The following is a 16,687-nucleotide window of genomic DNA, read 5'->3' on the forward strand; positions in this document are numbered from 1 at the left end:
GCGATACAAAAAGCGTCGCGAATACGGAAAAAAGTCATGCCAAAAACTGACCACGGATGCAGATCCGTTATCTGCATCCCTGATCAGCGCTTGGCGGGACGCACGGACGGATGCGATACAAAAAGCGTCGCGAATACGGAAAAAAGTCACGCCAAAAATTGAGCAGGGATGCCGATCCGTTATCTGCATCCCTGATCAGCGCTCGGCGGGACGCACGGACGGATGCGATACAAAAATTGTCGCGAATACGGAAAAAAGTCACGCCAAAAATTGAGCAGGGATGCCGATCCGTTATCTGCATCCCTGATCAGCGCTCGGCGGGACGCACGGACGGACGCGATACAAAAAGCGTCGCGAATACGGAAAAAAGTCATGCCAAAAACTGACCACGGATGCAGATCCGTTATCTGCATCCCTGATCAGCGCTTGGCGGGACGCACGGACGGATGCCATACAAAAGAAGGGAATTTTGTTTACTTACCGTAAATTCCTTTTCTTCTAGCTCCAATTGGGAGACCCAGACAGTGGGTGTATAGCTACTGCCCTCTGGAGGCCGCACAAAGAACTACACTTAAAAGTGTAAGGCCCCTCCCCTTCTGGCTATACACCCTCCCGTAGGAGTACAGATTCCTCAGTTTTAGTACCAAAGCAAGAAGGAGGAAAGCCAATAACAGTTTCAAAAACAAATTCAATCCGATAACACGATCGGAGAACTTAAGAAACAACATGAACAACATGTGCACCCGAAAAACGAAACCCTAAGAACAAATAGGGCGGGTGCTGGGTCTCCCAATTGGAGCTAGAAGAAAAGGAATTTACGGTAAGTAAACAAAATTCCCTTCTTTTTCGCTCCTAATTGGGAGACCCAGACAGTGGGACGTCCAAAAGCAGTCCCTGGGTGGGTAAAAAGATACCACATGAACGGGCTGTCAGACAGCCTCCTCCTACAGGTGGGCCACCGCCGCCTGAAGGACCTGTCTACCTAGGCTGGCATCTGCCGAAGCGTAGGTATGCACTTGATAGTGTTTGGTAAACGTGTGCAGACTCGACCAGGTAGCCGCCTGGCACACTTGCTGAGCCGTAGCCTGATGCCGCAATGCCCAGGACGCACCCACGGCTCTGGTAGAATGGGCCTTCAGTCCAGATGGAATCGGAAGCCCAGCAGAACGGTATGTGTGAAGAATTGGTTCCTTGATCCACCGCGCCAGGGTGGATTTGGAAGCTTGCGATCCCTTATGCTGACCAGCGACTAGGACAAAGAGCGCATCAGAACGGCGTAGAGCCGCCGTGCGAGAAATGTAAATCCTGAGTGCTCTCACCAGGTCCAACAGATGTAAACCCTTTTCAAATTGGTGAACTGGATGCGGACACAAAGATGGTAAAGTGATATCCTGATTGAGATGAAAGGAAGAAACCACCTTGGGAGAAAACTCTGGAATTGGACGCAGTACTACCTTGTCTTGGTGAAACACCAGGAAGGGAGATTTGCAAGATAACGCCGCTAGCTCGGACACTCTTCGAAGAGACGTGACCGCCACAAGAAAAACTACCTTTTGTGAAAGCCGAGAAAGGGGAACCTCTTTCAAAGGCTCGAAAGGCGGCTTCTGGAGAGCAATGAGAACCTTGTTCAGATCCCAGGGTTCCAATGGCCGTCTGTAAGGAGGAACGATATGACAAACTCCTTGGAGAAAAGTGCGTACTTTAGAAAGCTGTGCCAAGCGCTTCTGAAAGAATACGGATAGCGCGGAGACTTGACCCTTAAGAGAGCTAAGCGACAAGCCTTTTTCCAACCCAGACTGCAGGAAGGAAAGAAAAGTTGGCAATGCAAATGGCCAGGGAGAAAACCCTTGAGCCACGCACCACGCTAAGAATATCTTCCACGTTCTGTGATAGATCTTAGCTGAGGATGGTTTTCTAGCCTGTCTCATTGTGGCAACAACTTTATGGGATAAACCTGAGGCCGCTAGGATCCAGGACTCAATGGCCACACAGTCAGGTTCAGGGCCGCAGAATTCAGATGGAAAAACGGCCCTTGAGACAGCAAATCTGGACGGTCTGGAAGTGTCCACGGTTGGCCTACCGTGAGATGCCACAGATCCGGGTACCACGACCTTCTTGGCCAATCTGGAGCGACGAGTATGGCTCGATGGCAGTCGGACTTGATTTTCCGGAGAACTCTGGGTAACAATGCTAGAGGTGGGAACACATAGGGGAGTCGGAATTGCGACCAATCCTGAACCAAGGCGTCTGCCGCCAGTGCTCGGTGATCGTGAGACCGTGCCATGAAAACTGGGACCTTGTTGTTGTGTCGTGACGCCATCAGATCGACGTCCGGCGTCCCCCAGCGGCAACAGATCTGCTGAAACACGTCCGGGTGAAGAGACCATTCTCCTGCGTCCATGCCCTGGCGACTGAGAAAGTCTGCTTCCCAGTTTTCCACGCCTGGGATGTGAACTGCGGATATGGTGGACGCTCTGCTTTCCACCCACGTCAAAATCCGTTGGACTTCTTGAAAGGCTTGGCGACTGCGTGTTCCCCCTTGGTGGTTGATGTACGCCACCGCCGTGGAATTGTCCGACTGAATCCGAATCTGTTTGCCTTCCAGCCATTGTTGGAAGGCTCGCAGGGCAAGATAGATTGCTCTGATTTCCAGAACATTGATCTGCAGGGTGGACTCTTCCAGAGTCCACATCCCCTGAGCCCTGTGGTGGAGATACACCGCTCCCCACCCTGATAGGCTCGCATCCGTCGTGACCACTGCCCAGGACGGGGGAAGGAACGACTTTCCCTGTGACAATGAGGCGGGGAGAAGCCACCAACGCAGAGAGTCCTTGGCAGTCTGAGAGAGGGAGACAGTCCTGTCGAGGGACGTCGATTTCCCGTCCCATTGGCGTAGAATGTCCCATTGTAGAGGGCGCAGATGAAACTGCGCGAACGGGACTGCCTCCATTGCTGCTACCATCTTTCCTAGGAAATGCATGAGGCGCCTCAGTGAGTGCGACTGGTTCTGAAGGAGAGATTGCACTCCAGTCCGCAGCGAGCACTGCTTGTCCAGTGGAAGCTTCACTATCGCTGAGAGAGTATGAAACTCCATGCCAAGATAAGTCAGAGATTGGGTCGGGGTTAGATGAGACTTTGGAAAGTTGATAATCCACCCGAAACTCTGGAGAGTGTCTAGTGCCACTTTCAGACTGTGTTGGCATGCCTCTTGAGAGGGTGCCTTTATAAGCAGGTCGTCTAGATACGGGATGACCGAGTGACCCTGCGAGTGCAGAACAGCTACTACTGCTGCCATGACCTTGGTGAAGACCCGGGGGGCTGTTGCCAGACCGAAAGGTAACGCTACGAACTGCAGGTGTTCGTCGTGTATGACGAAGCGTAGGAAACGCTGATGCTCTGGTGCGATCGGCACGTGGAGATACGCATCTTTGATATCTATTGATGCTAGAAAATCTCCTTGAGACATTGAGGCTATGACGGAGCGTAGGGATTCCATCCGGAACCTCCTGACCTTTACGTGTCTGTTGAGCAACTTTAGATCCAGGACGGGCCGATACGATCCGTCCTTTTTTGGGACCACAAACAGATTGGAGTAAAAACCGTGACCTTGTTCCTGAAGAGGGACAGAGGTCACCACTCCTTCCGCTTTTAGAGCGGCCACCGCCTGCAACAGAGCATCGGCTCGGTCTGGTGGGGGAGAAGTTCTGAAGAAACGAGTTGGCGGACGAGAACTGAACTCTATCCTGTACCCGTGAGACAGAATATCCCTCACCCAACGGTCTTTGACGTGTGACAGCCAGATGTCGCCAAAGTGGGAAAGCCTCCCACCGACCGCGGGTGTGGGAATCGGAGACCTCAAGTCAGGAGGACGCCGTTTTGGCAACGGTTCCTCCGGCTGCCCTTTTTGGGCGTGACTGAGACCTCCAAGAATCTGAGCGTCTCTGGTCCTTTTGAGTCTTTTTGGACGATGCGAATTGGGACCTGCCCGGTCCTCGAAAGGACCGATAACCAGACTGACCCTTCCTCTGTTGGGGTCTGTTTTGTCTGTGTTGCGGTAAGGATGAGTCCTTACCCTTGGAGTGTTTGATGATTTCATCCAAACGCTCTCCAAACAATCGGTCACGAGAAAAAGGCAAATTGGTTAAGCACTTCTTGGAATGAGAATCTGCTTTCCAATGTCTCAACCACAGGGCCCTACGCAAAACAACGGAGTTGGCTGACGCCACTGCCGTGCGGCTTGTAGCGTCAAGAACAGCATTAATCGCGTACGACGCGAATGCCGCCATTTGCGAGGTCAATGGTGCTACCTGCGGGGCAAATGCACGTGTGACGGAGTCAACTCGCGCAAGCCCGGCTGAGATAGCTTGGAGTGCCCATACGGCTGCAAAAGAAGGCGCTAATGACGCTCCAATCGCTTCATAGATGGATTTCAGCCAGAGCTCCATCTGCCTGTCAGTGGCATCTTTAAGTGCCGCTCCATCTTCAACTGCAACCAAGGATCTAGCTGCAAGCCTGGAAATTGGAGGATCCACTTTTGGACACTGGGTCCAACCTTTGACCACCTCAGGGGGAAAAGGATAGCGTGTATCTTTAAGCCGTTTAGGAAAACGCCTTTCAGGATAAGCGTGGGGTTTCTGGATTGCGTCTCTAAAGTCAGCGTGGTCCAGAAAAGTGCTTAAAGTACGCTTAGGGTATCTGAAATGGATTCTCTCGTGCTGCGAAGCTGACTCCTCCACAAGAGGAGCTGGTGGGGAAATATTTAACATCTTATTGATGTTAAATATAAGATCATTAACTATGGCGTCACCATCTGGTGTATCTAGATTGAGAGCGGTTCCAGGATCAGAATCCTGATCAGTTACGTCCGCCTCATCACCCATAGATTCATCTCGCTGGGATCCTGACCATTGGGATGAATGTGAAGGCCCGTCATAGCGAGCCCGCTTAGGCTGCCCGGGGCCATCGTCCGAGTCAGAGTCTTCACCCTGAGGTGTATATGCCCGTCCCGGAGCTTGGAGCTGAGGGGGACCAGGGGGCAATGATTGCACAGTGTCCGTGGCCTGAAGTACAGGCCTAGCTCGCAATGTGTCAAGAATTTGTGACATAGTGAGAGACATTCTGTCAGCAAAAGCTGCAAACTCAGTGCCTGTCACCTGGACAGCATTCACAGGTGGTACACCCTGGGTCACGTCCAGCAGAGGCCCCGGCTGTGCAAGCGCCGCAGGGGCCGAGCACTGCACACAATGGGGGTCTGTGGAGCCTGCCGGTAGAAAAGTCCCACATGCGGTGCAGGAAGCATATAATGTCTGTGCTTTGGCACCCTTGCGTTTTGCGGACGACATGCTGCTGGCTCTCTGAATGTGAGAGAGTCTATAGCCAAAGGGCGACCAGCGCTATGTAATACCAAGTATTTGTAGCAACAAAATACTAAGAATACTACTGGCACAAGAGGGGTGAGCCCTGAGGGCTGCTTACCGCCCGCTGAATAGCGGGTAAGAGGCTGTAGAAATCCTTGTCTGGGTCTCCCCGGCTCCCCTCTGCAGCTCAGCGTGTCAGCAGGAATGGCTGCCGGCGTCTGTGGAGAGGGGCGGTCCGTGGGAGTTCCCAAACAAAAGTGCGGGAAACAGTGTCCCCTCTGTGCCAATTGTGAGGGCTGGAGTATGTAAAAACGACTCCAGCCCTCAGCGCTGATGCACTGGCCAGCGTCCCGCCCCTCTCCTGACTGGCAGGTCTGGGGGCGGGAACGAACGGGAGCAGGCCGCAAAAGCCGGGGACTCGAGTTATCAGCGCGGCCGCCGTAAAAGCGCGGGCCGCGCTGAAGTCCCCGGCGCACCACAAGTGCCAGCCGCGCCGCAGTCCCAGCGGCCGGCATGACCGATCTCTAGATGTGGCCAGCGTCCCGCCCCTCCCCTGACTGGCAGGTCCGGGGGCGGGAACGAACGGAAGCAGGCCGCAAAAGCCGGGGACTCGAGTTATCAGCGCGGCCGCCGTAAAAGCGCGGGCCGCGCTGAAGTCCCCGGCGCACAACAAGTGCCAGCCGCGCCGCAGTCCCAGCGGCCGGCGCGACCGATTCCTGGAAGTGTGCCTGCTTCAGCTAAGCTGAATGAGGCCATGGCACAAGCGCCGTAGCGCTGATGTCCCCCGGCGCACTACAACACCCAGCATGCTGCGGTGTGAGCGCCTGCACGGGGACACAGAGTACCTTGAGGATGCAGGGCCATGTCCCTGATGTACTCCGCTCCATCCAGCATCTTGTCCAGGGGCTGTAGATGGAGCCCGGTCTCAGTGCCTGGAGACCAGTAAATCCCACTTCACCCAGAGCCCTGTAAAAAGGGATGGGGAAGGAATCAGCATGTGGGCTCCTGCCGCCGTACCCGCAATGGGTACCTCAACCTTACAAACACCTCCGACATACAGTGGGGTGAGAAGGGAGCATGCTGGGGACACTATATGTGTCCTCTTTTCTTCCATCCGACATAGTCAGCAGCTGCTGCTGACTAAAAACAATGGAGCTATGCGTGCGTGTCTGACCTCCTTGCGCACAAAGCTAAAACTGAGGAATCTGTACTCCTACGGGAGGGTGTATAGCCAGAAGGGGAGGGGCCTTACACTTTTAAGTGTAGTTCTTTGTGCGGCCTCCAGAGGGCAGTAGCTATACACCCACTGTCTGGGTCTCCCAATTAGGAGCGAAAAAGAAATTGTCGCGAATACGGAAAAAAGTCACGCCAAAAATTGAGCAGGGATGCCGATCCGTTATCTGCATCCCTGATCAGCGCTCGGCGGGACGCACGGACGGATGCGATACAAAAAGCGTCGGGAATACGGAAAAAAGTCACGCCAAAAATTGAGCAGGGATGCCGATCCGTTATCTGCATCCCTGATCAGCGCTCGGCGGGACGCACGGACGGATGCCATACAAAAATTGTCGCGAATACGGAAAAAAGTCACGCCAAAAATTGAGCAGGGATGCCGATCCGTTATCTGCATCCCTGATCAGCGCTCGGCGGGACGCACGGACGGACGCGATACAAAAAGCGTCGCGAATACGGAAAAAAGTCATGCCAAAAACTGACCACGGATGCAGATCCGTTATCTGCATCCCTGATCAGCGCTTGGCGGGACGCACGGACAGATGAAGTGTAAAAATGGACAAGATACAATAAAAAAAAAAAAAAAAAGTTATACTCACAGTACCAAGAGGATCACTGACCAGAAGAGTTGCAGAGGAACAAGAAGGCAGTGAGATAGACAGCTTTACACCAGCAGCAGGCAGGACGTTGGACAGATCAGCAGAAGGACCCAGATGGAGGCAGATGTGATCGGGCCAGTGAAGACCTCGGACGACCCGTGAAGGCAGGTAAGAGGACGTCGGGGGGGGCGGGGGGGGGGGGGATGGGGAGAGGGGGGGGGGGATGGGGAGAGGGGGGGGGATGGGGGGGGGTTAGAGGGAGAGCAGAGGGGGCGGAGAAGCAAAGGCAGAAGGAAGGAACCTTGGAAGCAGATGACAGAGGAGGCAGGCAGATCGCGTGGGGAGCAGATCGGGATGCCGGGGGGCAGATCGGGGCGTAGGGGGGCAGATCGGGGCGTAGGGGGGCAGATCTGGGGGGGCACGGGCAGGGGCCTTCACGGGAGCGCGCAGGGGCCTTCACGGGAGCTCGCAGGGGCCATCGCCGGAGCACAATACTTACCTTTGGAGCTGGCGCGGTGACAGCAGAGGCGGCGTCTGCGGCGGCAGCAGCGGTGGCGTGGTACCAAAAGTACCAGCCACTCCACGCTGCAGCCATGTTGGGGGAGGGTCCCCAGAGCAGTACAGGCCTGGGGAGGGCGGCCACCGGCAGATCAGACCGCCCCACTGCACACTGATTGGAGCGATTGCGCGTCATAGCACGATCGCTCCAATCAGTGCTGCAGGGGCTGGGGGCGGCATGTTTGAGGTCCACCTATGATATGCTGCAGCAGCTGCGGCATCTCATAGCTGGATCTCACAGGATCGCACTAATTCGGGCATTATTTTTGCCGAAATTAGTGCGATCGATGTGGTTGGCGGTTCAGATTTGAACAGCCAATCACATCGATCGTCGATAGGGGGTGGCGATGCCACCCCCCCTGGGGTCAAGCAAAGGTCCCCTGCTGTAAGAAACAGCAGGGGACATCATTTGAAAGCCGTTGCTATGGCCACGGCAATCAAATGAAGTTTAGGCAGTAAAATTACGTCCCTGGTCGTTAAGTCACGTTAAAATAGGACGTAATTTTACTGCCCGCGGTCGTGAAGGGGTTAAGGAAACCTAGGAGAATTTAGACTTTATTCTCTAGAACCGTAACTACAAAGATCAAGGATGGTCAATATGTGGTGATCTGAAAGTTCTCTCTTTGCTCCTTCAGCAGAAAGGAGGATATATGAAGTACCCATCCTTTTTTTGTGAATAGGATGGCCAGAATAGAACTCATCACTGTAACCAAAAATGTTGGCCAACGAGACCATTTTTAGAATCTGGACTCAAGGACATAGTTGTGGAAAGTTTAGTTGATCACACTAAGGTTCTCCTGCCACCACTCCATGTTAAGCTTTGGTTAATGAAAGAGTTTGTGAAAGCTCCTCCGAAAGAAGGAGAGACTATTAAGTGCCTATTTACCAAGTGTCAAGAACTGTCCAAAGCAAAACCGAAGGAAGGCATGTTTGTGAGTCTGGATATCTGGAAACACATGAAGGATAATGTGCTTGAAGCAAAAATGAAGGCAGTTGAGTAAAGGGCTTGGGATTCTTTTAAAGAAGTTGTGAAGAAATTTCTAAATAACAATAAAGATCCAAAATTTAAGTCCATAGTGGAAAACATGAGGAAATGTTTCAAAGCCTTGGGTTTTCTGATGAATTTGAAGTTATTTCTTACATTCCTATTTGGACTACTTTCCTGAAAACCTTGGAGCGGTTAGCGAAAAGCAAGAAGAAAGATTTCATCAGGATATCAAGGAGATGGCACAACAATACCAAGATGGATGGAAGGGGAACATGATGGGGGGACGACTGCTGGATGCTTCACAAAGAAGATCCACAGGGCTCTGAATAAATGTACATACCGTATTTTTCGGACCATAAGACGCACTTTTTTCCCCCAAATGTTGGGGGAAAGTGGGGGGTGCGTCTTGTGGTCTGAATATAGGGCTGCGGCTGGGAATGAGGGTGCTGCGGTGGAGCAGGTCATCGGGGGCATGAGCAGGCTGTAGTAGCGCCTGCCGTGACCACGTGGGCCCGCTCATTACATATGCACGCCCATCCTCCCGCCCATCATCTCTCAGCACTGAAGCTGATGCTGACAGGTGGGCGGGATGATGGGAGTGGGGTGCGCGCATAGTAAACAGCCGGCCGCATGTTCACCCCTGGCAACTACAGCCTGGAGTGATCATGCAGCTGTATTCACTGCCCCCCGTGCATCATCATCAGCGCGGGGTGCAGTGAATCAGTGTACAGTACTCACCGTTCCCCTGCAGCACCGCAATGTCCTCCTGTCTGCCGATTCAGGCTGTGTGGAGACTAGTGGCGCTCACAGTGATGACGTCATCGCTGTGCGCACGTGTCCACACGCAGCCGGAGCCGGCAGACAGGAGGACATTGCGATGCTGCAGGGATCGTGGCCGGCTCCACACAGCGCTGCCGGCACAGACGGAGGAGAAGCCATGCTGCGTGGAGTGAGGAAAGGTAAGTACGGTATAAACGTTTTTTTTTTGTGTGCCACAGGATGCCGGACATAAAGCAGGATGGGGGTATATGAGCAGGATGATGGGGGTATATGAGCAGGATGATGGGGGTATATGAGCAGGATGCTGGCATATGAGCAGGATGATGGCGTATATAGCAGGATGATAGCGTATATAGCAGGATGATGGCGTATATAGCAGGATGGGAGCACATACCAGGATGGGGGTATATAGCAGGATGCGGCCATATGCCAGGATGGAGTATATAGCAGGACAGGATGGGGTATATAGCATGATGCGGCCATATACCAGGATGGCAGTATATAGCAAGATGGGGTTATACCAGGATGAGGGACATTATATATATATATATATATATATATATATATACACACATACACAAGGCAGGAGGATCATTACCAGGATGGGGTACCTTAGTAAAGATTTTGAGGACATTACCCCCATAACAGTGTCAGCAGCAGATCCTCGCCCCATTACAGTGTGTCATGACTACATTTTTTGCTTAAAATTTTATTTTCCTCCTCTAAAACCAGGGTGCATCTTCGGTGCGTCTTATAGTCCGAAAAATACGGTATATTATATTGTGTTCATTTTTGGCTAATTTGATGCATCTTTTATGCAAAATCCATACGTGATGGTTAAAAATAGAAGTGTTTCTTATTTATTTATTTTTAAATTTAGGCAAAAGAAAACATAGGGATCAGTCACTGTATTTGAAACAGATTTCAGAAACCCAAATTTTGCAAAGTTTTTGCTGCGTTTTTTAGCTTCAGCTCTGCCTTGGTTCTATGCAAATCCATGCTAATAAAATGCTGATTTTTACAGTACCAGCAAAGTCTATGAGATTTCTGAAATCTCATGCACACACAGACACAAACACCTGGAGATTTTTTCCAAACAGTTTTGTCAAATACCTTTTTTTTGCAGATTTCATAGAATGAGCAGGTCAATTCTTTGCAGTGTTTTTGTAACGTTTTTTCATTGATACAACCCAACCTCAAACCTGTGTCTCGTCCCAATTCCGTTGCTTCTAGTCTTTCCGTGTTCAAATAAGAATAGCACGGATTCCTCTGACTCTGCCTTGTCCTTCATACCACACATTCAATCCCTCACCACCTCCTGTCGTCTTCAACTCAAAAATATTTCCAGAATCCGTCCCTTCATCAATTCTCAATCTACAAAAATGCTAGTGCATGCTCTCATAATCTCCCGCCTCGACTACTGCAACATCCTCCTATGTGGTCTCCCTGCTAACACGCTCGCCCCTCTCCAGTCCATCCTTAATTCTGCTGCCCGACTGATCCACCTCTCGCCTCACTACCACCCCGCTTCTCCTCTCTGCATGTCCCTTCACTGGCTCCCAATCTTCCATCGTATCCAATTCAAACTACTAATACTGACTTACAAAGCCATCCACAAATTGTCTCCTCCATATATCTCTGAACTAATCTCTCGCTACACTCCAAAACGTAATCTCCGGTCCTCCCAAGATCTCCTTCTATCCTCCTCTCTCATTCGCTCCTCATGCAACCGTCTCCAAGACTTCTCCCGAACATCCCCAGTCTCCTGGAACTCACTGCCTCAACACGTCAGATTATCTACTACACCCGCAAGCTTCAAACGGAACCTAAAGACTCATCTGTTCAGAAATGCCTATAACCTTGAATGACCTCACTGCCCCACCACCGTGCGGAGCTGCCGCCCCACCACCGTGCGGAGCTGCCGCCCCATCACCGTGCGGAGCTGCCGCCCCATCACCGTGCGGAGCTGCCGCCCCACCACCGTGCGGAGCTGCCGCCCCATCACCGTGCGGAGCTGCCGCCCCACCTACACCCCACCTACTGTCTCCTCCCCATAATCCTATAGAATGTAAGCCCGCAAGGGCAGGGCCCTCTTCCCTCTGTACTAGTCTGTCTACTGTAACTTGTATATGTATCTTGTATGTAACCCCCTTCTCATGTACAGCACCATGGAATCAATGGTGCTCTATAAATAAATCATAATAATAATAATAATAATAATAATAATTCCTCTATAGTGTGACAACTCTTGAGATATTTGTAGACGGCAATTAAATCTCCTCTCAGTCTTCTCTTTTGCAAGCTAAACAATCCTAAATCCTATAACTGTTCCTCATAGGACATGTTTTGTAGATCGGTCACCATTCTGGTCACTCTTCTCTGAACTTGCTCTAGTTTGTTGATGTATTTTTTAAAATGTGGTGCCCAGAACTGAATACCATATTCTAGATGAGGTCTGACCAGAGAAGAGTAGAGGGTAATAATGACTTCACGTGATCTAGACTGTACGCTTCTGTAAATACATCCCAGAATTGTGTTTGCTTTCTTTTTGCTGCTGCATCACTCTGTTGACTCATGTTCAGTCTGTGTTTATTACTATACCAAAGTCTTTTTCACACATGCTGTTGCTTAGCCCTAATCCTCCCATTTTGTACATGCTTTTTTCTTGCCCAGATGTAGGACTTTGCATTTCTCCTTGTTAAAAACCATTCTTTTAGTTACTGTCCACTGTTCCAGTTTGTGTAGATCTTGTTGAATCCTCTCTCTCACTCTTCTCTAGTATTAGCTAAGCCTAGTTTTGTGTCATCAGCAAATTTAATCAATTTACCCTCAATTCCTTCATCTAAATCATTGATAACGCATCAAGCTTAGAACAGATGAGAACTAAACGGTAATGAAGGAAATACTTACATCTCTAGCTTTCCCATAGAATGCCTCCTGGAAGGAAGCCTCCAAGGAGCCAATGAAGAACACAGGATGGCACTCACCATACCTGAAAAAGTGAGAAAAAAAACAGCAATTATCATAAAACGCCATTTGATTACACTATGCGTTGCCACGATGAGCTACAACCATCACACGAATGACAGAATATGCAGTACCAGGCACTGGCCACAAACACGAGGGGCGCTGTGTCTGGTAAAACAACGACTGGATCCCTGCCGACGATCACACGCAATGATGCCATATTTTAGGGTGTTATACATAATCGCTATCTAGGGATAAATTCTCATAGCCTGAAGCATTTAAGGCATAAATACACATGCCGGGGCACACTTTTTTTTTCTTGCAAATATTTGGGACTAAAAATATTTTTTGTAATTTTATTAAAAATATTCTACATTTGGCTCTTACATGTTTGCCAATGTTGGCTGCAGAATGAGTTAACGGAAAATGTGTCTGTAAGCTTGTTGTAATGCCAGTTTGTTAATCTTTTAGCTAGCCATTTTTGTAATGACCACATTAAAGTTCAGCCCAACTGGTGGTCATAAATAAGCCCAGAGGAGCTCAGGAGAAGATACAAAAAATGCACACACACTGCTAGGGAGAGCTCACTGATGGACTCTAAGCTAACTCATTCTTAAGCCTGCGATAAGGAAGGGGAACACCGAGGCTATCGAAGGTAACCTCTGCACAATTTTCAATTAAAATCAATGGTTTTTTTGAGCCCCAAATCAAACAATTTAAATTAACAGAGATAAAATAAAACTTTGCCCTTAATTAACCTGCTTTTTAGTTTTTAAAATAAATTTTAACTTTATTAAGTATTCATAAGTTTTTTTCTATAGTCTCTGAACATCAGTGCATTGTGGGAGTGCAGGTCACGACAGTAGGGAGGACATAAAGCCGCCATCCGCTCCCAAAGGTAACCGGTAGCAGTGTTGCCGTCTGCTCCCAAAGGTAACCGGCGGCAGAGCTGCAGTCCGCTCCCAGAGGTAATTGGCGGCAGTGCTGCCGTCCGCTCCCAGAGGTAACCGGCAGAGCTGCCGTCTGCTCCCAGAGGTAACCGGCAGAGCTGCCGTCTGCTCCCAGAGGTAACTGGCGGCAGAGCTGCAGTCCGCTTCCAGAGGTAACCGGCGGCAGAGCTGCAGTCCGCTCCCAGAGGTAACCGGCAGCAGAGCTGCTGTCTGCTCCCAGAGGTAACTAGTTTAATTGCTGTCTGCTCCCAGAGGTAACTAGTTGAATTGCTGTCTGCTCCCAGAGGTAACTAGTTGAATTGCTGTCTGCTCACAGAGGTAACTAGTTGAATTGCTGTCTGCTCCCAGAGGTAACTAGTTGAATTGCTGTCTGCTCCCAGAGGTAACTAGTTGAATTGCTGTCTGCTCCCAGAGGTAACTAGTTGAATTGCTGTCTGCTCCCAGAGGTAACTAGTTGAATTGCTGTCTGCTCACAGAGGTAACTAGTTGAATTGCTGTCTGCTCACAGAGGTAACTAGTTGAATTGCTGTCTGCTCCCAGAGGTAACTAGTTGAATTGCTGTCTGCTCCCAGAGGTAACTAGTTGAATTGCTGTCTGCTCCCAGAGGTAACTAGTTGAATTGCTGTCTGCTCCCAGAGGTAACTAGTTGAATTGCTGTCTGCTCACAGAGGTAACTAGTTGAATTGCTGTCTGCTCCCAGAGGTAACTAGTTGAATTGCTGTCTGCTCCCAGAGGTAACTAGTTGAATTGCTGTCTGCTCCCAGAGGTAACTAGTTGAATTGCTGTCTGCTCCCAGAGGTAACTAGTTTAATTGCTGTCTGCTCCCAGAGGTAACTAGTTGAATTGCTGTCTGCTCCCAGAGGTAACTAGTTGAATTGCTGTCTGCTCACAGAGGTAACTAGTTGAATTGCTGTCTGCTCCCAGAGGTAACTAGTTGAATTGCTGTCTGCTCCCAGAGGTAACTAGTTGAATTGCTGTCTGCTCCCAGAGGTAACTAGTTGAATTGCTGTCTGCTCCCAGAGGTAACTAGTTGAATTGCTGTCTGCTCACAGAGGTAACTAGTTGAATTGCTGTCTGCTCACAGAGGTAACTAGTTGAATTGCTGTCTGCTCCCAGAGGTAACTAGTTGAATTGCTGTCTGCTCCCAGAGGTAACTAGTTGAATTGCTGTCTGCTCCCAGAGGTAACTAGTTGAATTGCTGTCTGCTCCCAGAGGTAACTAGTTGAATTGCTGTCTGCTCACAGAGGTAACTAGTTGAATTGCTGTCTGCTCCCAGAGGTAACTAGTTGAATTGCTGTCTGCTCCCAGAGGTAACTAGTTGAATTGCTGTCTGCTCCCAGAGGTAACTAGTTGAATTGCTGTCTGCTCCCAGAGGTAACTAGTTGAATTGCTGTCTGCTCCCAGAGGTAACTAGTTGAATTGCTGTCTGCTCCCAGAGGTAACTAGTTGAATTGCTGTCTGCTCCCAGAGGTAACTAGTTGAATTGCTGTCTGCTCACAGAGGTAACTAGTTGAATTGCTGTCTGCTCACAGAGGTAACTAGTTGAATTGCTGTCTGCTGCCAGAACTAGTAGAACTTTTATAGCATCTGTGAATTTAATACGGAGTTTTATGTAGATTTCATTGTGAAAAATTATTTACCTGGAGGAGAATTCTGCCGTAAACTGCAGTAAAGCATCAGCCTCATTTTCAGCATTTTCAGGCACTGTCAATATGGAAACAAAAACAAAAATTTCAGCGACTCGCACAATTAAACCAATTACAGTTAAGGAACATAAAAACACGAAATACGGTACTACGGCTCTCATCACTATGTATCCATGAATTAGTAAAACAAACTGGCACCAGATTTCCCAATACAAACAGAATATAGTAGTAAGTAAATCGCTTAGACCTGATGAGGCTGGTGTACTTCTTTGAAAATTCACGTCAGAATGGCTTAACTTTTTTTCTAAAAGTTTTCCTGCCTCATATAAAAATGAGCATTTAAATATACAGTATAAAAACCTTTAAAGAGGATTAAACAGCCAATAGGACATGGATTTTGGAAACACCAGCCTCATAAGGTCTAAGATTCTTATTTAATGGGAACCTGATGGTGGATTCATACATGAAGCAGATAACGCATACTTTGAAATGCAGCTTCTTCCCATCCTGATCCCGTTGACTGATAGGAGGAACCCGTCGTTCTAGGTGAGCGGAATGGGGAAAAGTGGCCACAGACCTGCCTTGGAGCATGCATACAAGACACACGCTCCTCGGGTTTTGAGGAAATTTGAGTTTGTGAAGGCCACGTTTCCTTACTCATTGGAGACTTTCTAAGTGCAGGGCTCATGCCGAAGATCTCCCCGTCGTCCACGCCAAACTCTGTAGCATCTTCAAAGTCATCTCCATCGCTGTCACTGATCATGTGAATATCTGTGCACTGTCGGGAGAGGAGATGAGGTTTAATTATTCCTACTCAGGAAAAACATAACTTTAAAGCACACAAGGTGCCCCAAAATGCTTGGCACCCCTACACCCACCCAGCATCCAAACACCTGTGCAGCAGCAAAAGGGAACTGTCCCAATGCCCAGGTCAGTTTGCGCTGCGTGGGCAGGTCAGTTCGCGCTGCGTGGGCAGGTCAGTTCGCGCTGCGTGGGCAAGTCAGTTTGCGCTGCGTGGGCAGGTCAGTTCGCGCTGCGTGGGCAGGTCAGTTCGCGCTGCGTGGGCAGGTCAGTTCGCGCTGCGTGGGCAGGTCAGTTTGCGCTGCGTGGGCAGGTCAGTTTACGCTGCGTGGGCAGGTCAGTTTACGCTGCGTGGGCAGGTCAGTTTACGCTGCGTGGGCAGGTCAGTTTACGCTGCGTGGGCAGGTCAGTTTACGCTGAGGGCAGGTCAGTTTATGCTGCGGGCAGTTCATGCACACTGCGCTTGTACTGTACAACACAGCATTTTGGATGCAGTGAAAACGCGCTGCGTCCAAAACGCCGTGAACCCTGTTCGTGGGCGCGCAGCCTAAGCCATCCTAAGGTAATGGGGTTTCACAGTTGGCAGCAGATAAAAGCTTATTCTTTGTAGATATCCATTTCCTAACATTTGGTGAATGTCACAGATTGCTCTCATTCAATACCCGCAAGCAAAAATCTTACAAACATTTCTCAATAACATGCAAGACCCATTCCTATCACACACATGTGCGGCGTATCCACATGTCTGATTGATGTGTGTCCCAGCACCGCACCGGTCCTCTTCTGGACCAAGTGACCGCTCTGCAGT

At 49.9% G+C, this 16,687-nt stretch overlaps 1 protein-coding gene across 1 annotated transcript in view; it reads right to left on the minus strand.

Annotated features, from left to right (window-relative positions):
- Positions 1 to 16,687, minus strand: part of FAF1 (Fas associated factor 1) — a 330,141-nt gene that overhangs the window by 138,704 nt on the left and 174,750 nt on the right. Inside the window, exons 10-12 of the mRNA XM_075320555.1 lie at positions 15,736 to 15,856; positions 15,073 to 15,136; positions 12,426 to 12,507 (exon numbers count right to left, since the gene is read on the minus strand). Coding sequence (XP_075176670.1) covers positions 12,426 to 12,507; positions 15,073 to 15,136; positions 15,736 to 15,856 — 267 coding nt within the window. The remainder of the gene's footprint in view (positions 1 to 12,425; positions 12,508 to 15,072; positions 15,137 to 15,735; positions 15,857 to 16,687) is intronic.

This window comes from Anomaloglossus baeobatrachus, chromosome 8 (genome assembly GCF_048569485.1).
Source record: "Anomaloglossus baeobatrachus isolate aAnoBae1 chromosome 8, aAnoBae1.hap1, whole genome shotgun sequence".
NCBI lineage: Eukaryota > Metazoa > Chordata > Amphibia > Anura > Aromobatidae > Anomaloglossus > Anomaloglossus baeobatrachus.